Source organism: Exophiala spinifera, assembly GCF_000836115.1.
Source record: "Exophiala spinifera strain CBS 89968 unplaced genomic scaffold supercont1.6, whole genome shotgun sequence".
Lineage (NCBI taxonomy): Eukaryota > Fungi > Ascomycota > Eurotiomycetes > Chaetothyriales > Herpotrichiellaceae > Exophiala > Exophiala spinifera.
The window spans coordinates 1,565,759-1,589,610 of NW_015622518.1; the positions used below are offsets into that span (position 1 = coordinate 1,565,759).

A 23,852-nucleotide genomic window follows, 5' to 3' on the forward strand; every position below is an offset into this window, starting at 1 on the left:
GAAAATGGAGAACGCACTGACACGCGTAACACACGCCTCTCTCTCTTCCTACCCAAGACTCCCCCCCCCCCCCTCAGGGATGAGTAAACAATTACAGCCTCGTATTGATGCGCAGATACTCACAGGTGGACAACGGGCCAACCATACGCTTCACGGCTGACTCAGATCATCCTGTGCGGATCAACCCGCAACACTTCCCGGTCGCCATCAAAACAATCTCATATCTCACTCGTCCCAGCTCTACGACTGGGGTTTCGTAATCTTCATCCCACTGCTGGTAGGACACCCCATGACGTGGCGTCCGCAACTCTCACGTCCGACCCGTCGAGGTCACCGCGTCGTCGCTCCCGGCATGCCAGACGACAGGGGCTCGACCAGCATCGAGACCAAGAGAGACTGTTTTCTGCAAACCCTCGTGAGCATTATGCTAGTCGTCGTCCGTCCTTCGACTCGGCCGGGGGGGTGGACCGGTGTCAGCACAAGGTAAGGAGGGCGAGAGCGATGAGGTCAGATATGAGGACGAGGTCAGGAAGCATGCCCAGGCGCACTAGGAGACCGGCACATCCACGCCGTCTCCGAGCGTGCATGTTTGATTTGAACTGCGCCGTTGAGGGTTCAAGGATTAACATATCTATCTCACACTAGCTAGCTACCTAGATTCCTAAACGGAATCTCCTAATATTTTCGGTTTCCGGTGTCATGTCAGCATGGTCGACAAGATACGCACATCCTGGATAACTGAAATCAGAAGTACTAAAACCACGAGGGCCGACCAATTCACGCATTGTATCAGAAAAGCCACCGCTGGCGCGACAGGATGGATTGAAAGATCATTAGCCGGGCCGCTTCCAATATACCTAAACAAAGCAGTACTCCCTATCTATCATCCTTATATCCATGGTACTCATAATCTCATGACCAAGTTTATTCAGTCTAGCCTAAAATGCTTCTCTGTTGCCCACGATTCAACCATCAACGCCATCGCTTTTGCGATTGGTTTCTCTTGCAATTCCCTAGACCATTTCCGAGGAAATTCGACGGCCGCTTGACGCAATGCCGCCACCGCTGCGGCTCCAAAGAAGAGGACAAACCGCTCGACCGCATTGTTCTCCAGCATGTTCTTCAAAAGGGTCAGGTGACTAATCTGAACTTCTGAGGGCGGCGTGTTGACAATGAGTGCGAGGCTGGACCAAAAGTGCGTTGGTGGCCAGGGGTTGGACATCTTAGCTCGTGAGAAATTCCGCAGCGCTATCGAGGCATACCCGACCCCGAGACCGGTCTGACGATCATAATGCTTGTTTTCGGTAACGAAAGCTTTCTTATCGTCCGACACACTTTCCAGGCGCCAACCCAGGCGCAGCTTCCCAGCGTTCGTGGTTTCCGACCCGTAGATACCGAACAGGATTGGAGCGGAGGCATGGAACTTGCACATCAGGATCGATATGAGAGACTCGGTCGGTGATAGGTTTGATGTGCCACTGGTTGTTGGTAACTTTCTTGGGAATTGCAACTCTGCCATGGAGAATATTTGCGCTACCAGCGTACCGATAGGTTCCGCCGCTTTCGGGTTCACAGCACATTCTCCGACAAAGGCGTTGATGATGGCTTTGCTGAAGATTGAAAGCAGGTAAACCACTAACGATGGAACCGTCGTGGCACCATCGTCGTTGAGGGAGAGGTGAGAAGGTAGGAAGTCATTGACCGGAACCATCGGCGAGGGCAGCTCCTTGAGGGCTTTTTGTAATGTAGTTCGAACACGATCATGCTGTATATGACATCAGTGATTGAAGAGCCTATGCCAGACTCAGAGAAACTTACAGCTTTCCTGTTGCCGACCTTGTCTTCTGTGAGTTGTCCGACACTCGTTCTCATCGCTCTTCTCATGTCTCCGACGTGCGGTTTCAAATTCGGGTCTTTCTTGACGTTCTCTGTGAATTGTTTCCGGAACACTTTGAGCTTCTTGTGGATTCCCAGATAGTTTTGATGTATCGCTTCTATATTTGGGGAGGCTTTGCCTGGAGGAATTTGAGGTGTTGTTGCTGCGGTGAGTTGAGTTTTAGAGGCGGCGGCGGTTGCGGCGGCAGAAGCAGCAGCAGCAGCAGCGGCAGCCTTTTCAGCCTCTTGTTGCCTTAATGCTGCTTCTTGATGAGCCTTGAGCTTTTCTTCCTGCTGCTTGCGCTCTTCTGCTTCTTTCTCTTGTCGCCGTTTCTCCTCGGCTTCGGCCTTCTGTTTTTCGTATAGGGCCTGACGCTGGGCTTCAGCTTTGGCTCGTTCTTCTCGCTCCTTACGCTCCCTCTCTTCACGTTCTCTACGTTCCTGCTCTGCACGTATTCGAGCTTCTTCTTCCTCCCGACGTTTTCTCTCTTCCTCTTCTTGCCGCTTACGCTCCTCTTCACGACGTCTTCTATCCTCCTCTTCTTTCTTCAGATACGCCTGGAGTACGGCTTCGGCTTGTAATCGCACCACTTCATGTTGGGCATTTGCCAGGCTCAGCTCTGTGCGATGTGCCTCTGCCTGAGCAAGTTCTTTGGCATCCAGCTCCTCTTGTTGCTGACGCCGTTGATAGGCGTAGACTTTCTGCCGCTCACATTCCTGCAATTGGATTTGGCTGAAGGCCCGGTCTAATTCGAACTGTAATTGCCTTGACGGGCTCTCGTCAAGCCTTCTGTTGCGTGGACTATTTCTGGCCGAGAACGGCGATGAATGAAGTTTTGTTTGAGCCATTGTTATGTCACGTGACGCTACTCGGGACCCGTGGTTGAGATTTCGGGCGAAAGTCTCCAATGGCCCAGGAACAAGAACAGTAACGGGACCGTTTATTTTCTCGACCAAATTATTCAGCTGATATCCGAAAAATGGCGATCAATTGAAACAGGCCATCACGGTTGCAGGCGGTTGAGCGACCTCGACAAACTTTACACAGACACAATGAATTCCGACAATGGCCGGAGAAATCGGTGTTGATTGGTACAATGCTCGAAACCAATATCTCAAGCTCGCACCCTCACTTGACCAGACCAGGCGTAAGCTCCAGAGAGTTGACTAGCCGAAAGCAGGAAATCGAAACCCTGGTAGGAACAAAGGGCGACAAGGCCGTGTAGTTGAGAAAGCCAAGAAATCCCCTCGATGGCTGTAACTCGATTCGAAACCTCTGCAGTGTCAGGGAAACCCACGGTGACAAATGTGATGAGCAGCTCTCCGTACAGCGTAATGTGTGGCGCGTCGAAAGTGAACAGAAGCGACGGAGGTGGTTCTAGAGCTGAGAAGATGCAGTGCAAAGCTCTATGTAGCAGTTTGTTTCAGTGCTGCGGAGAAACAACAGTGAAAAACGATTGTCGAGGCGTTTCGTGTTGACTGGGGTTCACAAGACGGCAAGTTGTGCCTAGAGCGACTGGGCGAGGGAGACAATGAGAGTCACTAACTAGAGCGAGACGGAGGCGAAAGGGGGGGGGGGGAGTCGCGGCAATGCATCCGCCCGCCTCCTGCTTCTTGGCATCAACGTCGACCTCGAAAGCTACCTGTATTCACCTTGTTATCGGGCTACAATGCATCGAACCCCCCAAGAAAAGTGTCGCCGATTCGAGAAACCTTTCACCCCTGTTTGAGTGCTCATAACGCGTACAATAACATTTACGGAGCCCAGCCTGGTGACCCAAATGTAGAGACATCTATCTCATGCGCTGCGGCTGACGTGGGGTATCGATAATAGGGGCGAGACATACCGGCACCTAGAGATAGCCCCCCAAAACAAGATATACGTCGAGCCAGGTTGTAATTCAACCACTGTATACTCTTTGTTATTTCATGAGAACTAGCAGGCCACAGCAATGACATTACCTTCGGCTGTTGCACATCACCCGCAAGCCTCCCGTATTTCTCTGTCAAGCTTCAAAATACCGTGGCTTAGGCTGGGCCGTGCTAAGGAGGGGCCGAGGCAGTTTAAGGGCGTTAGCGGGCGGCTTAGTGGCTGGCTTAGTGGGCGGCACGGCGGGTAGCGAGGGAGGAGGCTCACCCGGCAGTAGAAGGTTGACCAGGCTCTTTTGCGGGTAAAGCTGTGTCCTTCTAAGCACCCGTAGAGCGAACATGCTAGGGATCTGTAGGGACCCTGTAGTGACCAACTGGGTGGATAAATGCTTCTATCTTAGGCTTCGATATCCCCATCTCCCCCCTGCAAACTGACACCGGCTCACCAGCTCACCAGGCCAGCGGCGAACCCTCCTCAGTCACTGGCATCATTGCGTATCACCAACTCCGTACGAAACTCACCTCCCAAGGTCTCAACACCACCAAACCTCTTCCCATCTCGCTCTCTGCTTTTCCTCTTCATCTATCCCAATTCCTCCTCGGCATCACCCTCCCTCTGCTGCTCCTCGATCATTTGCTTCAGCGCAAGACAATCCTTCCAGCAAACAGCCAGAGTCACTCTCTTGTGCTTCGACTCATATCGTCCGTGTCCGCAGCCAGCTATTCCGCTTCCTGTCCTTCCCTCTCCAAGTCTTAGATCCTCATCGAAAGATCAGCCCACAGCCGCAGTCGCACTTCGCAATCATTGTCTCAGTGCAAACCATCACCTATCACCTCTACTGATTCTTCTTTGCGACTGCCTTTCAGCTCAACGCTACTACCTCGGTGCTGGTCGAATTCCCTCTCCGTCCGGCGGATCGGCCTTCAACCGTGCCCTTGGCCGCAGTCCCTCTCATCGACACACTTGAGCGATAAGTTCCTGAGCCGTTTTTGTCCATCCTTCTCAGCGTCTTGACAATTTGCAACACACTGTCCTGCATCGATACCGCAGTTTAAGTATTTCAATATCTGGTACGTTGACTATTCGAACCTGGGATGATTATCTAGGTTCGAGTCTGTCTCCCGGATTGGAGTGACCCCACGATTGGATATTCTGTTCCGTGCCCATAGTATTCAGCTCATCATGTTTTCTGTCCGCTCAAGATCAACCGTGTGCTGACTATCTCTTACAGGTCGGATTAGACAACTTCTCCTTGCCTTCGATCTCTGACCTGCCCTCGCTACTTCCTCACATCCTCCCTCCCCAGGGTTGATCCAAAGGCTACCACCGAATCCACGGTGGACAAAGTGAAGATACTATCCGTCACTTTGGTGAACAGTTACAAAGATGGCACAACAAAATCCCACCGGCGTTCCTGGCCCAGCCGGACGCAGATTGCATATTGCTCATCGCCGCAGTCCATCCGAGCTCACCCCGCTCATGATGGAACAACTGGCCCTTCAGCAGCAGATTGAAATGCTACAACAGCAACAGCAGCAGATCGCTGCCACTCACCAGCAGTATGTGAACATGGGCATGATACAGCAGCCACTACAAAATATGCCTGGCTACTCGCCACTTCAAGGCCAGTCAAATATGGCGGGCATGTCGCCCAACAACAGCAATTTTCAATTCCCCCAAATGCAACAGCAAATGGGAATGCCGTCAAACCCCCCAACGCAGCCCGCTGCCCATCGCAGAAATCAGTCCGCACTTCCGGGGATGGCCATGGGTCCACCTCCAGCACCCTCATCCGGCACTGCTGGCGCATCGTACGGTGATTTTAACCAGCAAGCTATGAATCAAAATCGAGAAAATGCAGCTGGTCGTGGAAGAGGTGGCGGATCACAAGGTCATACCCGACGTCACTCTCTGGCGCTTCCGGAGGCAAAGAAGGCGGCTGAATTGGCAGAGAAGAAGAGAACTGCTGCCGGTTTCCAATTCCCTATTCCGGGCGCAGGTGGTGTAACCGACAGTCCGGTAGCATCCACTCCTTCAGACGACAAACAGTCTACACCCACGACTGGCCACGGCCTAGGCTTGCAGCGTGCTGGTAACGCGCGGGTCACCGGTCACAGCCGCAGTCAGAGTTTGGCTGCCGGTAGTGCGAGAGGAGGTGGTGCTGCTGGCCGTGGCGGTTTCCAATTTCCTCCACCAATGCCTACCAATGACGGTGGTGCCACTCAGGCAAATCAGTCCGACCTTCAGCGTCGCGGCAGCCAGAGTGGCCACGGACGTACAGGATCTCGAAACTTCGATGGAAACTGGCGTCAGCAGAACAACCAGCCGAGTGAGCAGAGTCAGCAGCAGATGGGACAGTTCAGTCAACCCCAGGGCATGAATACTCATGCCGGAGGCTTCCAGCCTGGTCATAGAGCAGGCCGAGGCTCCATTAATCAGTCAGTCGGGTCCATGAGTGGGTTCCAATACCCGGGACAGCCACAGCTCATGCAACTTCCGCAGGGCCAGATGATGATGGCGCCTCAGATGTTTGCTGGTCAGCAACTGAACGCTCTTCAAATCGCACAGTTGCAAGCAATGCAGAATGCTCAGCTTGGTGGACTTCATGCAAGCCAGCATGCTCCACCAATGGGCTTGCAACAGCAACAACAGCGCAAAACTCTCTTCACTCCCTACCTGCCTCAAGCAAGTCTCCCAGCCTTGCTCAATGATGGGCAACTCGTTGCTGGTATTCTGCGCGTCAACAAGAAGAACCGTTCTGATGCGTACGTCACCACCAGCGATCTTGATGCTGATATCTTCATTTGTGGTAGCAAAGACCGCAATCGTGCTCTAGAGGGTGATCTCGTGGCTATCGAGCTCCTCGATGTTGATGAAGTCTGGGGTCAAAAACGAGAGAAGGAGGAAAAGAAGAAGCGCAAGGATATAACGGATACTCGCTCTTCAAGCAACACCCAGAATGGCAAGAATGATACCTCGTCAGCAGAGACTCAGTCAATCGCTCCAGATGGTAGCATTCGGCGACGTGGTAGTCTGCGACAACGCCCGACACAAAAGAAGAACGACGATGTCGAGGTTGAAGGTCAAAGTCTTCTGCTGATGGAGGAGGAGGAGATCAGTGACGAGCAGAAGCCACTTTATGCAGGCCATGTCGTCGCTGTCATAGAACGGGTCGCAGGACAGATGTTTTCTGGTACTCTTGGTCTTCTCCGACCAAGCAGTCAAGCAACCAAAGAGAAGCAGGAGGCTGAAAGACAGGCACGTGATGGTAGTCACAACCGTTCCGAGTCGCGCCAGCAGGAAAAGCCTAAGATTGTTTGGTTCAAACCTACGGACAAACGTGTTCCTCTCATCGCTATTCCTACCGAACAGGCGCCCAGAGATTTTGTTGACAAGCACATGGATTACGCCAACAGAATCTTCGTTGCCTGCATCAAACGATGGCCGATCACGTCTCTACACCCATTTGGCACTCTCGTTGAACAGCTGGGCGAGATGGGAGATCTGCGCGTTGAGACTGATGCACTCTTGCGCGATAACAACTTTGGTGCTGATGAGTTCTCCGACGCTGTGCTCAAGAGCGTTGGCTGGGAAGATTGGTCTCTCAAGACCGAGAGTGAAGAAACTCTGTCTGAAAGACTGGACCTGACCAACGAGCGCACTTTCACTATCGATCCGATGCACTCTAGTGAGCTTGATGATGCTCTTCATATCAAGAAGCTCGACAATGGCTTGGTAGAGATCGGTGTTCACGTTGCCGACATTGCTCACTTCGTCAAAGCAAACTCTCTTGTGGACCGAGAGGCAAAGAAACGAGGGACTGGCGTCTACTTGATGACTCGCTCTGTCAACATGCTCCCACCCAAACTTTCTTCCGAAGTATGCTCGCTTCTCCCAGGTCAAGGGCGCCTCACTGTCAGTGTTATCTTCAAAGTTCATCCTGATACTGGTAAGGTTGAGGGAGAGCCCTGGATTGGAAAGACAATCATTCAAAGCTCTGGCAAGCTCGCATATGACGAGGTTGACGCTGTGATCAAGGGAAGCGAAAACATCGACCTGCAAGGTGCTACGGTTGCGGACATCAAGACACTCCACGGCATTGCCAACAAGTTCCGTGAAGCTCGATTTGGTCATCGCTCTGCTGATATAGCCCCACTGCGGCTTCTCTATCAGCTCGATGACGAGAATGTGCCTGTTGAACAAAACATCTTCAATTCCTCTGCTGCGCATGAGATCATGGAAGAGATCAGCTGCAAGGCCAACTTCTTTGTCGCCCAGAAAGTCTACACAGCTATGCCAGATAAAGCCTTCCTTCGACGACAAGCTCCTCCCAATCCTCGACGTCTTTTGACCTTTGCCGATCGCATGACCAGGGCTGGATATGAAATCGATACCAGCAGTAGTGGAACCCTCCAAAATAGTTTGTTCCAGGTCCAAGATGCCGATCTTCGCAAGGGCATGGAGACACTTCTCGTGAAAACATTGCAACGCGCCAAGTACTACCTTGGCAATCAGCTCTCAGAGGAGCAGCGCCAACACTACGCTCTCAATCTGCCAATCTACGCTCACTTCACCAACCCATCTCGTCGGTATGCAGACATTGTCATACACCGTCAACTTGAAGCCGCTCTTTCGAATGGGGCCGTCGAATTTTCTGAAGACCTCGAAAGTTTAGCCAAGACTGCCGAACAGTGCAACAACAAGAAAGACTCCGCGCATTCTGCCCAAGAGCAAAGCGTCCACATTGAGTCATGCCGACTGATGGACAAGAAGAGCAAAGAGATGGGTGGCGACCTTATCAGCGACGGCATCGTTATCTGCGTCTACGAATCGGCTTTTGATGTCCTCATTCCCGAGTACGGCTTTGAGAAACGTGTACATTGCGACCAGCTGCCATTGAAGAAAGCTGAGTTCCGCAAGGAAGAACGAGTGCTCGAGCTGTACTGGGAGAAGGGTGTACCGTCGTCAGCATATGTCCCTGAGGATGAGAGACCTCGCGCTAATGCTAGTACCAAAGCCAATGGTGCATCAGAAGCAGCCAAGGAGCGTGCCCGGGAACGATTCGAAGCTCAACGCAAACAGACTGATAGCAACACTATGTCAACAGATGATGTTGATGCTCTCTTTGACGACGAAGACTCTGCTTCTGAAATTAATGAGATGACATCTGGCGTTTCTTTGAACGAGCGCTCGAGTCAGAGTGTACCGGTGTCTCCTGGCCGAAACGGTACTTCTGTCCACGGACCGGCTAGGACACAGTCCGATTCGAGAATCAGGAAACATGCTGGTGACATCCCCGAGAGTCATCTTCTGAAGAAGGAGAAGTACGAGAGCTACTTTTCGCTTCGCGAAGAGGGCGGTGAGTACATTCAAGATGTCAGAGAGATGACTCGGGTGCCGGTCATTTTGAAGACCGACATGACGAAGAGTCCACCGTAAGTTTTGGTCTATGTACAATTGCAAGACTAATCGCTAACTACATATCCAGATGCCTCACTATTCGATCAATGAACCCCTATGCATTGTGATCAATGTGTAATGCATATTCCTAATACCTGGTGAAAGGTACAAGCGAGGCGTTGAGTCTTATCTTCAGAGATACATCCAGAGACGCAAAATATCGGGTATTTCAGACTACATCGGTATGAGCTCGAGTACTTCGGTACTTCAGCAAACGTAGTTGGAGATGGCATGGTACTTGGCGAGGAACCATAAAGTACGATTTGGGTGCGTTATGCTTACCATGCGAGCTGGCACCTATCTCGAGGTGGTGCCGAAGGAGAGTAGAGAGAGCAGAGGAGAGAAAAACAGCAAATGCTCTCTCTATTTGATAAAGATGAAGGGAGTAGGGAAAGTGGCTTTCAGAAGTAGCAACAGGGAGTGGGTGTGTGAGAAGCAAAAGGACTGCAGAAGTGTAATCAGGAATTTTTCCTATGAGCGTGATATGCATAAAAGTCTCTATTTCTTTCATGAGTTTCCGTCTGATCGTGATGGGTGTGCTGTATCATGCGTGTATCCATTTTCATCGGAGTAGGCGATGCCGAATCCGTGGAGATTGAAGGTGATCTGTTTCTGACCCGGGGCGATGAATGCCGCCCGGAGAACTCCTTGGGAGACGGTTTCCCGTCGCAGGTGCACGGTAAGAGTTGCATACATAACCCGTCCGCCATGGGCACGATTGAACGGTCAATCTCTAGTTAGAGCGTAGCGACGTACCGATGAATCCACCCCTGTCCCAAGGCGGCTCCGAATCCCCGACAGAGAGCATTTCGTGACAACTGGCGAGTAGGGAAGGGAAGTATCTCCGCCGGAAGTTGGATCGAGGTGGTTGTAGTAGGCAGTAAGTACATGACACCTCGCTTTCTCTCTCATTTCGGTTCAGTCTCCCTTTGTCATCTTCTCAAACACGGCCACTCCGTACCTGCCCAAGGCACTCGCGCAAGCGACGGCGTGGGCGCCGACCTTCCGCATCCTCTCGACGCCCTGCTTGTCCTCGACGCCGCCGACGCCGATGATGGCGACTTCTCTGGTCTCGGGGCTCTGGTCGAGCAGCCTGCGGAAGGTGGCGACGTTGCCGAGCGCGAGGGGGTGCAGCGCGGCGCCCGCGAGACCGCCGATGCCCGTGGCCGACTCGCTGTTCAAGACCGGGTCGAGGGCGTCGTCCAGGAGCAGCGACGAGCCCAGGGTGTTTGTGCACGTGACAAAGTCCAGCACGCAGCCCTCGCCCGGTTCGCTGGACTGGGCGCTGGGGCTGCGCATGGCGGCGACGACCATCTCGAACTGGGCCGTGTGCGTGTAGGGCGGCAGCTTGACGCCGACCTTGGGCACCGACTCGGGCGTCGCCATGCGGCCGCGGTACGTCGCCTTCGAGTCCGCGATCGCCTCGAGGTACTCGGCCAGCTGGGCAGCGTCGTAGGCCGGCGGCGGCGCGTCCTTGATGTTGGGGCACGACAGGTTGACCTCCATGGCCAGCCGCAGGTCCTCGTCCATCTCGGCCGCGTTGGCGATCAGCGCGTACGCCATGGCGATCTCGTCGGGCGTCCCCGTCACGCTGAGGATGAACGGCTTCTTGGTCGGCGTGTCGGTGCCCAGGTGTCGCTGGCCCACGATCTCGTTGATGTAGCCGAGGTACTCGGAGAGCGTGAACGGCGAGTAGCCTAGGGTGTTGAGCGTGCTGGCTGGGGGCGATGCCGACGCCGCTGCCGTCGCCGCAGAGGCGTCACCTTTGGGCGTGCCCGATGGGATGGTGGTCCCCGGTGTGAAGAAGACGTACTGATGCACCGCGTCATCGTGTGTGAAGCCTTCAAGAAGGGACGTCCGGATGGTTACAGCGCCAGTGTACGGGCAGTCGTAGAGTGCCTTGATGTCTTCTATGGTCGTGGACCACGGGCAGGCCGAGTTGAGAAGCGGAGGGTCGATTTTCAGCTTGGATGCCATTCTGTTGAACCTTTCTACGGGGTTTGTATATTGATCCGTCGGGTGCTTTGTTCGGGGTTTGAGAACGGTGAGCAAGAGAGGAAATTTGGATCTCGAAGCGCCTGGGTCCTCTGAGAACCGTGATACGCGTGTACTATGTGCGTGGGTGCGTGGTGAGAAGAAGCTGAAAGGGAGGAAAGGCTGTTTGCAGTTCTCAGCTGCACAGCACGGCAGTGTCAGGGTCAATATCAGTAATCGTCAGCCAAGATCCAGCTTCCGTCTCGATACTGAGCCGCGTCCTGGCGGAGTGATGAGCGTCAAGGGATCCCTGATGAGTGGGTTTGTGGTTCTCGATCAGTCAATTCGAACTATTATTTCTTGAATCGCGAGGCCCGTTGGTCGAGTCTCGTGCAGAGAAGAACAGAGATGAGGCTGGACGATAATAGTCTTCGTGGCGGTAAATGCTTACGTTATTCTTCTTCGTTCCAACACGTGTCGAGACGGAAGAGTCGATCACTCTATTGCCAGGGTTCAGATTCACGCCTGCAGAAACAATATTGTGTTCTAGATCGAGAAGAAAGGTCAACCCATGCGAGGTCGGGTAATTGTTCTTAATATAGCATCTTCATAGTCCGGATCTAATCGAACAACAGCAAATCATGGCCCTTGACACAACATCTCAGGACCCGATAACACCGTCACCCAGGATTCGACTTGGAACAATGTGACTAGTAGATATTGTAAGGGCCGGCCATGAAGCTGCTTGGCTACATCTTCTCTTTGGACGCGAAAGGCCCGAACAGGAAGGGGGAAGCAGAGAAGAGATCAAGACGAAAAGCGCCAGGGAACAATTAATCATTTCGGTGGACGTGTCATTCATGGATTTTTCATTCTCATCTATCATGATCAACAGCAATGCATTTGTTCTAAAGTTGCAGAACATCGAGGTTCGTGAATCGCCCAGACTTCTGCACCAGGCCGACGTACTACACGCTTTAAGCTAGGCAGTCTGCTGGCATATTTGGGTGACCTGACCGAATGACCATGACCCTTCCTGATGCGTCCTTACAACTTCTGCATGGCAACGACATCCTGGGAATAGTTAGCAAACAGACCTCACAGATACCCCCAGGGATAGGTGAAGATCCAAACTTACAGTTGACTGAACGTGATCCTCGTCCTCCTCAATCTTCTCCTGCAGGTCAGTGAGAGAGACCTTCTCATCTTCAATGACCATGTTGATTTGCAGCTTCTTGATACCGAAACCAACGGCCTCAAGCTTGTGAGCACCCCAGACCAGCCCATCTATTTCAATAGCAAGGACGTTCTGGATCAGTTCGTCCATGTCGGTCTCGTCATCCCATGGCTTGACATCCAGTGTCACAATAGATTTGGCGGCAGGCTTGGCCTTGCCCTCCTTCTTCTTCTTGTAGTCCGCCAGTCTTCGCTCACGCTCGGCCACAACCTCTGGGTCTTCCTCCTCCTCGTCGGATCCGAACAGATCCATCTCGTCATCGTCATCAGCCGGTGCGTCCTTGGGGTTCTCCGTCACGGCGACCGCTTCGGGACCATAAGTGGTGAATGGCTTCGAGGGGTCACCAGGCAGGGTTGAGAAGTCGGCCTCGTATGACTTGACGTGGTTGTACCAGCGGTAGGCGTGGGGATATTTCTCGACGGCAGGGGCCTTGTCGAGGGCCTTGAAGGTGACAACATCGGCTTGGGATGGGGTGTATCTAGACACTTTGAGTCAGCATCAACCAGCTTCTCGTATTCCAGCAGAAGAGGATAGTTGTCGAAGCTAAAAATCAGAGGTGCAAATGTTTGCGATTGGAAGTAGTCATTCTGCGGTGTCTTAAGCCGCCTCATCAACACGGACCAATTTGTTCTCATCCGGGAACGCAAAGGGAAGGAGAAAGGAGCGTATGGACAGGCACATACCCGGTGATGTATGATCGAGTCTTGAGCCAGTTGTTGAGGACTAGAGTCATTCAATCAGTGCGTCGTTCAAGGAGGGGCTGTTGCGAGTAAACATACGGGTGAGGCCACCGTCCGAGACGAAGTCGGTGAAACCCATTTTGTTGTGCTGTGGAAAGGTTCTTCGTAGATATACTAGAGGTGTTGCTAATCCCAATCTTCTACGAGCGTGTAGGTTTGTTTAACAGTTTCAATGGTCGAGACAGAAATCCCAAAATTTTTTGAACTTCGAGACGCAGTTTCGGCCGCTGCCAAGGCGAGCGATTGGGCTGCTCGCGCCTCTCGCTCGCTAGCCCTGAATCCGGAAGGAGAGTGACGCCGCCCTTAGCTGCAGCGATTCGCTCACCTGGCACGTGCGGAGTACAGAGCATGGCAATGATCAGGAGGACGGGGGAGCCTGAATCAGACATCTTGCTTGTTCTTGTTGTCACGGTCAGCATTGAGTGAAGTTGACTCCCTCCCTCTAGAGGGATGGAGGTGCTAAGCAGGAGATCTGAGATCTACCGAGATATACGACATTGCCATCCTACTCGGAAAAAGCCTTCGCTACTGTCTTAGGGACGTCTTCGATCTTCTAGGTACCGAGATGCCGGCCGGACGTCGTCGCAAGTGCGATGGAGTTGCTCTGAGGAGCCATATAAGATCCATTTGATTCACTTCGCCGCTCCTGGAGTCGAAGCACCTTCAAGAAGGGCGAGCACCCCGCCAACAAGGTGCAGACTCCCGGTAACCAAGATTTCCGTACTGGTACATCCTTCGCTCAAGGCCTCCGCAAGTTCGATTGCCCCTTGAATCGTTGGGGTCAGATGGACGTTTGCTATGCCATCATGGGCCGACCAGATCTCTGCAAATTGTTTTTGAACGGTAAGCTCTTTGATAGATCGAGCACAGGCATTTCGATTTTCAAACTCTGGAGACGGATGAGCTTCTGCACATCGGGGATCTCGGCGAAGCTTACCAATTCTATATCCATCTTTGCTCCTTGTCACGTTTGTGGTAAAATTAACATGAGCAAAGGCAACCGGGCTCTCATCCGATAGGGCTTCTTGGAGCACCCTCAGCAATTCTTGGGCCTCTGGTCTTGTTTTCTGATTAAACAACAGAAAGCGTGATGGTTCTGGATCTGTACAGCATCGAGCAAACCATCGTCCAACAATTTTCAGGCTATCTGCAGTATGCGCACCATCGAAATGCCAGGTTCTGGGGCCATCTTGTTTGATTTCACACCTTCCCCGCCAGGTGGTCGTCCTCTCTATACCGAGCTTGAAGACTTGCGGGAGTGTAGTTGGATGTAGGTCGGGGAGACCTAATCACTCAGAGACAGCAGTGACCAAAGCTATTGCAAGAGAGATGTTCTTCTTCTGGTACTCAGCATCTGGTACAATCTGTACCTGGGACAAAAACGGGGGTTCTTCAAGGAATTTGACGCGAGTCCCTATCTCTTGAGCACGCTCCTTCAAGACCTCCGCTCCCTCGGGAAATTGCTCCACGGAGAAAGCGGGCACCTTAGACTTGAAGATGCCCGCCTTGTGCCAGGCAATTTTGGCCAAGGTATCCCCCAGAACCGCCTCATGGTCGATGCCCAGCGTCGTGATGCCAGTCGCTATCGGCCGTTCCACAATATTAGTGGAATCCCAAGCTCCTCCAACTCCAACCTCGTAGATGGCAACATCAACAGCCTCGCTCACGAAAATATGCCAGGATAGAAGGGTCAAGAAGCGGAAGTAAACCGGTTTGACGGAGGCGTCTCGGCCATCTTGCTGTGCAGAAGCTTCAAGAGCATCCCAAACTTCGAAAAAGTATCGTGCAAACATCTGCTCTGCGATAGGTTGGGAATTGATCTGTATTCTTTCTCTCACCGAGATCAAATGCGGCGATGTATACAGACCAATCTTCTCTGGGACAGAACGCAGCTGGCGGTGTTGCTCAAGCATCGAATTGATGAACGCACAAGTCGTGCCCTTACCCTTGGTCCCAGCGACGTGAACGATATTCAATGAGTCCAATTCTGATGTCTTTTCGTCTTTTAGCCGGATGTTTCTACTCCGAGAACAATACTACCTTATGCCCCGACCTTTCAAGCCACCGACGCATCTCCACAAGGGATGTGGTGCCATGTTTTTTTGCGTCCAGTTTTCCTTCTTTCCTCGAGAACCTCGAAGGGCGTTTGGAGTGTGTTGAGGTAAGAAATAGCATCCTATCCTATTAGTAAGAATTATGTGCCTCATAACATGCTTGTATCCTACGCGGTAATTTCTCATGGTGCCCATACTGTGACTTTGTCTCCACAAGGAGTCTTTGAAATGAGTAGGGACAGGGAAAGTGATATAGACGCTGTTCAACGTGAAATGCTCGGATCGTAACAAAATGCAAGACAAAAAGCATGAAGTCTTTTGACTAAGGGATAAAAGTGACAATCTCTTTGTCGAAGGCCGCAACGAGGCGTCTTTTGCTTTTAATGGGACTGACTAGGTTGCTGACAGCGACCGACTTCCCGGAACCGTGCAGCTTCGACAGGATGCGGCCATTCATAGTGAGCAAGGGAACATTGAGACTTCCCACGTCCAGTTGTTACCTTGCAGTAAAAAGTGGACTTATCCTTGCCTTGAAAGAATGTGGATATCACCAGCGGCTCGCATTAGAACCAGTAACCCAGGGATGATGGTAATCCCATCCAGTTGTTATCGTTGTCTTTGTACCCAGAGTCTGCAAGGGCTTGGCGATTTAAAGATGGTGATCGACCTGCATACCAACCCAGCCTCACTTTCACTCGAAATATCGCCTGGGTGGTTCGTTCTGGGGCCTTGCATTGGCACCTCCCTCATGATTCGGCCTAATCAGTTGTCTCGCTTAACTCTCCGGTGTTCAGGAGCAAGGCAAGTTAGGTGAGTCGCATCAACCGGTAAGAAGCATCGACAACAAGGAATTCTGTAAACGTACTAGTGAACCAGTTTCGACGTGGAGTCTACAACCCGTCATCTCTCGCCACAACAAGCCAGACAAGATGGAACACTGCCTTGACACAAAAGTCAAGTAAGGAGAGGGTCAGGTAAAGCATGCCGTGAGAGCCCGTCAATCCAAGAAGTTCCACTCGGATCGGAACATCCTTGTTCCAGGTATGTTTTCCGTGTCTTGAAGTTCCTTTTCACTGGTAGCCTCGTGGTCGGACAGGTTTGCCCTTGCATAGACCAGAATTCGGGACGTCTAGGTCTTTTCATCATAAACTTCTGTGGTGAAGAAGGCGATTGACGATAGACGTAAATGCCGAGCAGGAAATCTTTCAGGAATTGTGCTACGACCTCTTGTTCATGGGTACCCACACATTGTTTCGCTGCCCACGCAGAGGAATAGAACTTGTTGATATTGACAAGACCCTTGAGGATTGTCAGGCACGGAGGACCGGGACGACGCGATATTACAGGATATAAAGGACATCAAGAGTTGTTGATTCAGAGTACTTGATGTGTTCTGTAACCACGACAAGGCCTGAGTACTTGGTTTCTGCTATCCGATTGAACATCCTCCTTGTGAACCTAGTGCTTCCCTACCTACTCCTATCATACTATCTCGGTCAATAGGTCAGACGGCCACTTAGGCTGGTCAATGCCGTTGGTCCTGGCACCCACCTGGAACCTCAACTTCACCTTTCCAGAGGGAAATCTGAGAGCTGGTTTCACGCAATTAACCTTACAGCCCATTGCTTTAGCGTCTCTATCTTCAAAATAATCCGGATTGAAAAGATGTGGCATATTCGCTTTGAGCATCTTGACTCCCTGAGGAAACAAATACTGCATAGGTTGATAGTGTCGAAATTTTGGTCGCCCATGTTGAGACCATACTTTGTCCCATACTTCCTGTGGGTAGGTACCGACAGACTGCACGAGCCAGTGCGAGTATGCGTTGATTGAACAATCCACAATATAACTTCCTCCATTTTGCGCTCGTTTCAAAAGTGCCGAGATGACTCCCAAATGTCCCGCTAAGCCTGCACAATGGTCGGAGTTCGGGAAAATAGGAGTTACAGGCTCATCAGTACCGTGCATAGCCCGCCCGAAATCAAGAGAGACACCGCAACAGGCATCGCTGATTTGTTGCCATCCACTCCGATGAGCCCAAGGACCAACCCAACCGTAACAATCTAGCCTGGCAACGATCAGACCTCTCTCCCGGTTGTGGCAGAGTTCGAGGACATCATCACACCCCAGGCCGTACTTGGAAAGCACCTCAGGCCGATAACCGTACACAACCACGTCGGCTTCAAGAATCAGTTGTTTGGCTTTTTCGAGGTCTGCAGGTTGTCGGAGGTCCAGGTCGGTGTTCCATTTCCCCCATGCCATGTCTGGATGCAGGAATCCCATATCTGGGAGATGAGATGAAGTGATCCGCATTATGCTTGCTCCGTACTCTGCCAATCCGCGGGTCAGAGTTGGCGCAGCAATGATGCGGCTGAAGTCAACAACTTTCAGTCCAGAGAGTGGTCGAGAAACCGACGTTTCGTCGGAGGATGACCACCAACAAGGCGCTTGGTTAGGATTCGGAACGTCCTGCACGTTCCACAATTGTCTGTCAGCGTTGGCGTGTGCATGTTCACTGGCCAAGTACTCTTCCACGCTCCAAGCTACAGTCCCCGAGATTTTGATTACTTCGTTACAAAGATCATCAAGTTCGGCAGCCGTGTATTGAATGGCCCTTTCCTGATATAATTTGTGGGCCACATCGTAGTTATCGTCATCCCCCTCAGAATCGTGAGGCAGACCAAGTGCATCCTGAAGCTTATCAGGATTCAAATTTGAGTGCACATGATAAAATCGACCGTCCTTAGTATGATACATATTGCCCGCGCAGCTCCGATAAGCACTTGCCGAATTTCGATATATGTCGCAACTTGGAAAGATCGAGGTCGTCGCGAAACCTTCCGTCGACACCGAGACATGATCGATGGTCTTGATCGTTGTCAAAAGACAAGAAATCAGGAATAATTGCGCGTGGTCGATGTTGACCACAACATCTTCGGGCTCAACACCATATTTTTGCTCCAACAATGCGTTCATCATGATGCCTTCAGTCGCCTTCAAAACAGCAATGCTCTCTGCGAAACGCCAGTTGATGGGAAAGGCCGGCTTGTGGCACCCCTCGAACTTGATTCGTTTAGCATATTCTGCGGCCTTCGACGGTAGTAGTTTCAAAATGACAGGATTGTTCAGGATACCACTGTGAAGAAGTTGGTATGACTGATCCACGATCGAGTATTCGCTCACAAGACTGTCAGAAGCCATGGTCAGAGGAGTTTAGAATCATTCCACTCAACAATGCATTTGATAGTCACAACATAGCGTGTTGAATCTTTATGACTATAACTCCCAGCCCACCTCCTCCTGAGACTCTGTCATCCTGAGGCAACCTACGATGACAAATTGCAACAGCAACTCGGGGGATTTTGTGACCCTGTAAGCAGATATTTCGGCCCTTCGCGGCGATTTTTGTAGTTCCGACTTAGTGTAGCCTCTCTATAATCTGGGACAACATCTCCGCGGGAGAAATCTAGGTAAAAGCACATAGGGCCCATATGTAACATGATAATCCAGTCAGTCCTCATTTCCCAGAAAGATGTGTCACTACTTTCGTTCGAGTAAGGTGTAGAGGTGGGTACAATCGGTGTCCACCCTGACCTAGTGGCTGGATCCGCCGCTTTTGTATACAGTCTAAAGTGGCAAGATGACCTTCGAACTGCAACCAACTACAGGGTTTGGTTGCCATAGCTAACTTCGACTAGAAGAGATGATAGACGTGACCTGCTCATCCTCCCAACCTGGTGCCTAAGTTCGTTCGGGTTTCTTTCCGCTCAACCTGTTGATTGGACACATGAGCATGGAGAGGATAGAATGGAAATACTAAGGGTAAGCGCCACCAGCCCAAGCTGTTGTACTGGTTTTCCGTCGGAAGAAGTCGTCAGCATGCATAATAAATCAAGTCCGAGGGCTCCATCTTGGAGCGTGTTTCCACCCTTCTAGTCAGAGCCCGAAGTTTTGGTCCTCTGTACATATTACCGTGTCCGTTGCTCCTCTTGCTCCAATCATTTCACCACAAGGTTGCTGCTCGCTATCGGTCCTTGCACAAGATGATCCCGGTCAGATGCCTTAGGCCTATAGGCGGTTCATGTTTTTCTCCGCGGAGATCTGGGGTATTGTGGAGACGTCGCATCTGCAAAGGTACTCCTGCGTATCTTCCTTCGCAGACGGATCCGGGGAATGTAACTGAGTTTACATGTAAATGGTAGAATGTTGAAGGCGTGTGTACTTCGAACAATTTAACTAGGGAGAAAAAGGCTCCTAAGCTTGCAAGTTCTACGGCAGCCTTTATATTGTAGTGGGTTAGGCTGTGTGATCCCCTTCTCTGAGGATGTGGTCTCTGCCACAGCGGGCCTAGGGCCAACTAGGCGCAGAAGGCTAAGTTATAAAGCCTGGGCATGTGTTTTTCTTTCTTCTCAATCACGGAGTATGGTCATGTGTAGACATGTACACAGAGAAGCGTGCATAGTCAGTATATAGTTAGGTATATTCTAGATAAGTAGCCAGGGCGTTTTTGATAAGTCCTCTGCGCTGTCCCCGATCAACAGCATACCTCGAGGAGCGTTCAGAGAGACTTCGAGAGGACGAATAAGTGTTGCAGGGAAGGAAAAAGTCTTCTACAATCGACCCTCGATCCTCGACTCATGTTGCCTGATTGATGACAGCCCTGTGCACCTGGTGCTTCCCCCTCTACTCCTGTTATAATATGTCTTCTGACAATACTCTCTGCCCCATTTTCATTGATGGAAGCAGGACTTTTCCCACTGTTTTTCGCCAACGTTTTATTGTTGTTTCTCTTATGCTCCCTTCAAGTAGGCATGGTGTTCTTCGACGCTCTCTTCCGCATGTTTGCGAGGCCAGCATAATAAACTAGTTCACCAGTCTACAAATAAGCTATGCAAATCATCGCTCTTGTGTTCTCTTCAATGACAAGGCCAACGCCATAGGGTCTCCGAGTCGCGCCACTTGAACTTGAAACACCCCTGCTCTCTCGCTCTGCAGTGGCTGATGCTACAGTTGTACCGGTCCCTAACCTTGAGCCTGGCGAGGTGCCAAAGGTGTTCATGGTAAAGTCTGCACAAGCGGGAACTAGAGGAGGAAATGATGAGCTGATGAAGCGGCACATCCATCGCAGCATCGAGCAAAACAAAGCAAAACACAAGTGGCTCAGAAGAGGGATTGAAAAGGAGAAGGCAAGGTTGGACGCGAGGGAGGCCTGGATAAAGCTGTGGGCTGTAGCAATGGCCGATTGCATGGTGTGGTCCTATCATCATTTTAAGCCTGGTCCTGTTTGTATACATTCCTCAAATAGATTTGTGTCGAACTTAAACCACTGTAGTATATACACAGTGATAGTATATAGTATAGTATATATTGACGTGTTTCCGTACAGTAAGTTAGTAACGCTTAGTCAACATAATATGCGTCTATCCTCCTCATGATGGAGTCTAATGCATGTAATATTCCTTGAACACCGTGCGTAGGAACCTTCGTATATGCCCTGTGGACAACAATAGCGACGATTTAGCCCGCCGAAGCTCCAACTGGCAGAAGCAAGCGGCACCTAAATTTACACCGGCACCGGCTAGGAGAATGTCATGTTGCTGATTTCTCATTCGGGGGGCTCAGGCCCCATTCAAAGTCGTCGAATGACCGCCACGGGGGCCAATTGCATTCTTCAACGACTGTACGGCATTGGTCACTGGAACTACCGCATGGAGTAATCGAGCCGAGGGCGAGCAAATCGGCGAGCGGCTAGTCAGAACAGGACGACGAACAGTAGGTTTTTTGCATAATACCCAGTTAGTCTATCCAATTCAGGCCGAGGGTGCTATTGTGGATAGTAATACACTCAGTGGGTGAGAAAACGTCAGGAGCTTGCGAGCTTTACCTAAAGGAGCACGGCGTATCATAATGTTCGGTGCTTGTTATAAGCTTTGTGAGCAATTCTAACCTCATCTTCTTACCATGCCAGGTGATCGGAACGAACATACCGGTGGTGACATTCCGAGGCGAGCATCAATTCGCCTTCCCAGGTTACCGGACCCCGTACGTCCACCGATATGCTGTATTCTTCAGCCTTCGCGTTCCTCTTTGACGAATGCCGTCTTACTAACCGAAGCAGCCAAAGTTCCCTTGGATATTGCCCCTGAGTCAGCGAGCTTATACCTTAGCCTGCGAAAACAAACACCTGTTCAGGATGGGCGGTCACCATCACCATGTGGCGTGAAACATGAATCTTTCCGGTCACCCAGAACAGGAATTTGTTTTTACAATCCTTCCTGGAAGACCTATGTCAGCTCTTAATGATTAATCTCTAAGCGATGCTGCGCCTGTCGGCAGACAACAGGTGGAGGATTGTCTCGGAAATATGAGAGCACCTTATAAATATTGAAGCCATCAATAGGGAGTGGAATCTTGTCTTCCTACCTCCCTCCATTCTCACCAAACCTTCATTCGAAACCATGTCTGTGTTCTGTTCTCTCGAAGAATTCCTCTCTTATCACTTTGACTTTATTATTGTCGGTGGAGGTACAGCCGGACTCGCACTAGCTGCACGTCTGTCTGAGGATGGGCGATTTAGTGTGGTGTGCTGGAAGCCGGTGAGAACAAGTTGGATGATCCTATGGTCAACATTCCAAACCTATTCCCACAAACGCAGTTCAACCCCAGCTATGACTGGATGCTAAAGAGCGTTCCTCAAGTAAGGGACCCACTCGTGGTGTCGATATCCATCTAACAGTCTTCAGGTTCATGCAAACAATCTAGAGTTCGCTTTGCCCCGTGGAAAAGTGTTGGGAGGCACCAGTGCCATAAATTACATGCAGTACAGCAGACCACTCCGCTCCGACTTCGATGAATGGGCGGGTTATGTTGGCTCGGACGAGTGGTCTTGGGCCAAAATGATGCCATATTTTATAAGAGCTGAGCATTTGGAGGGTGAAGGGTACCCAACGACATGTCTTGCAGCGCATGGGACCGCTGGGCCAATCCACACCAGCTCCACAAGGTCCCAGATTCCTATTGAAAACACCTTTCTGGATGCGTTTCGAGAAGTTGCTGGGTTCGATTCAAAAGCGCAAGATGCCACCAACGGGACACATGATTCGTTTTATACATCTCTTTCCACCGTCAACCGCTCCGATCGCAACGGAACACGCAGCTACGCAGCTTCCGGATACATTTCACCTTACTTGCAGCGAACGAACCTCAGAATACTCACTAGCGCCAACGTCGAGTCTGTGAAGTTTCAAACAAACAGCTCCCAGTTTGTGGCGGATGGGGTTCACTTTTGGCATTCAGGAGCCAGGTACACAGTAAACGCCAGGCGAGAGGTCATTCTCAGCGCAGGCGCCTTCAAGACCCCCCAGATTCTTGAACTATCAGGGATCGGAAACCCTAAAGTTCTCGAGGCTGCTGGAATGGCCTGCTTGGTACCGAATACTTTCGTCGGTGAAGATATGCAAGACCACACTGCGTTCGCCACGACGTTCGAACTAGCGCCGGGAGGCTTTTCCATCGACGCCTTTGCAGACCCACTTGTCGTTCAAGCCGTCATGGAAGAATATCAACGCACGGGAGGTGGCCCTCTCGCCAGTCCTCCCTCGGGCATGGGTTTTCTCAGTTACTCGGCCCTGGCGTCCCCCGACGGCCTTGCTACCACCCTCGACGCAGTACGAAAGGTTGAGGGTTTGAGAAGACCTCTGACAGCGGCCCAACAGCTCAGGGCAGTCAACAGGCTGAGTGACGCCCGCGCAGGCGCCATACAGATCCTCTTCATTCCAGGAAATATTGACACTGCTGAAGGACGCGAGGACCAATCCAAATTCATTCGACCAGCAGCCGGTGGAAACAATCATGTGACGGCAATAACAGCCTTTCAATATTCATTGAGTCGCGGGAGTGTCCACATCACAGGCACTGGCGCCCAGGCTCCACCCGCGATCGACCCGTCCTTCTTATCACATCCGGTGGATGTCGAGGTGTTGCGCACCACCCTGGATTTCCTGACCAAGGTCGTGGAGTCAGCAGCTGTCAAGGACCAGCTCAATCCAGGCTTCAACCTTGCTGAAAAGGTTGGACTTGGAGACCGAGACCGTGAGATATCGTACATCCGCAACCACGTCGGGACAGAGCATCACCCCATCGGCACCGCCGCCGTGGGAACTGTAGTCGACACGGATCTCAGAGTAAAGGATGTGGCCAAGCTGCGGTGCGTAGACGCAAGTATCATTCCCATTCACATGAGCGGAAACCCGATGGCGATGGTGTATGCAATAGCGGAAAAGGCAGCGGATCTGATACTGGGTGCTGTTCAAGAGTGCTAAAAAATTCTTTGCTAAATCCCTAGGCGCCACCACTGCTCACATCGAGATGGGAAGTGGCACATCCGTCCGCTCACGTCAGCGAGCAATTACGGCAGTCGATGAACCAGGGGCAGGCTGTATTTCTTTTTCCCAGCAAGCGTGATTTTGCGCAGCGGAATGCCAATGTGATGTTTATGTCGGAGAAAGGGTATCGATCCTCGTGCTCGACGGGCCACATTCAGAAGGCGGAACACTCATCATACTCACACGGGCCGTAGCAGAACTAAGATGGTTATTGGCGACGGAAAGTTGGAACCTGCAAGAGGACTCCAGCTGGTTTCG

General features: G+C 51.5%; 7 protein-coding genes across 7 annotated transcripts; 2 read left to right on the forward strand and 5 right to left on the reverse strand.

Annotated features, from left to right (window-relative positions):
• Positions 1-928: 928 nt before the first annotated feature.
• Positions 929-2,724, reverse strand: PV08_08488 (uncharacterized protein; the record flags this gene model as incomplete). Its single annotated transcript, XM_016382813.1, has 2 exons — positions 929-1,765; positions 1,819-2,724. The coding sequence occupies 2 exons, from the start codon at positions 2,722-2,724 to the stop codon at positions 929-931; spliced, it is 1,743 nt and encodes a 580-aa protein (XP_016233516.1).
• A 2,407-nt stretch (positions 2,725-5,131) lies between these two features.
• On the forward strand, positions 5,132-9,184 carry PV08_08489 (uncharacterized protein; the record flags this gene model as incomplete). The annotated part of the gene is made up of 1 exon (XM_016382814.1): positions 5,132-9,184. One exon carries the CDS (start codon positions 5,132-5,134, stop codon positions 9,182-9,184), a length of 4,053 nt encoding a protein of 1,350 aa, XP_016233517.1.
• Positions 9,185-10,123: 939 nt separating this feature from the next.
• Positions 10,124-11,182, reverse strand: PV08_08490 (uncharacterized protein; the record flags this gene model as incomplete). The annotated part of the gene is made up of 1 exon (XM_016382815.1): positions 10,124-11,182. One exon carries the CDS (start codon positions 11,180-11,182, stop codon positions 10,124-10,126), a length of 1,059 nt encoding a protein of 352 aa, XP_016233518.1.
• A 1,081-nt stretch (positions 11,183-12,263) lies between these two features.
• Positions 12,264-13,149, reverse strand: PV08_08491 (uncharacterized protein; the record flags this gene model as incomplete). Its single annotated transcript, XM_016382816.1, has 2 exons — positions 12,264-12,894; positions 13,100-13,149. 2 exons carry the CDS (start codon positions 13,147-13,149, stop codon positions 12,264-12,266), a joined length of 681 nt encoding a protein of 226 aa, XP_016233519.1.
• A 639-nt stretch (positions 13,150-13,788) lies between these two features.
• On the reverse strand, positions 13,789-15,069 carry PV08_08492 (uncharacterized protein; the record flags this gene model as incomplete). Its single annotated transcript, XM_016382817.1, has 2 exons — positions 13,789-14,223; positions 14,527-15,069. The coding sequence occupies 2 exons, from the start codon at positions 15,067-15,069 to the stop codon at positions 13,789-13,791; spliced, it is 978 nt and encodes a 325-aa protein (XP_016233520.1).
• A 1,623-nt stretch (positions 15,070-16,692) lies between these two features.
• Positions 16,693-18,411, reverse strand: PV08_08493 (uncharacterized protein; the record flags this gene model as incomplete). Its single annotated transcript, XM_016382818.1, has 1 exon — positions 16,693-18,411. One exon carries the CDS (start codon positions 18,409-18,411, stop codon positions 16,693-16,695), a length of 1,719 nt encoding a protein of 572 aa, XP_016233521.1.
• Positions 18,412-21,668: 3,257 nt separating this feature from the next.
• PV08_08494 (uncharacterized protein) lies at positions 21,669-23,531 on the forward strand (the record flags this gene model as incomplete). Its single annotated transcript, XM_016382819.1, has 3 exons — positions 21,669-21,725; positions 21,788-21,907; positions 21,954-23,531. 3 exons carry the CDS (start codon positions 21,669-21,671, stop codon positions 23,529-23,531), a joined length of 1,755 nt encoding a protein of 584 aa, XP_016233522.1.
• Between the last annotated feature and the right edge of the window lie 321 nt (positions 23,532-23,852).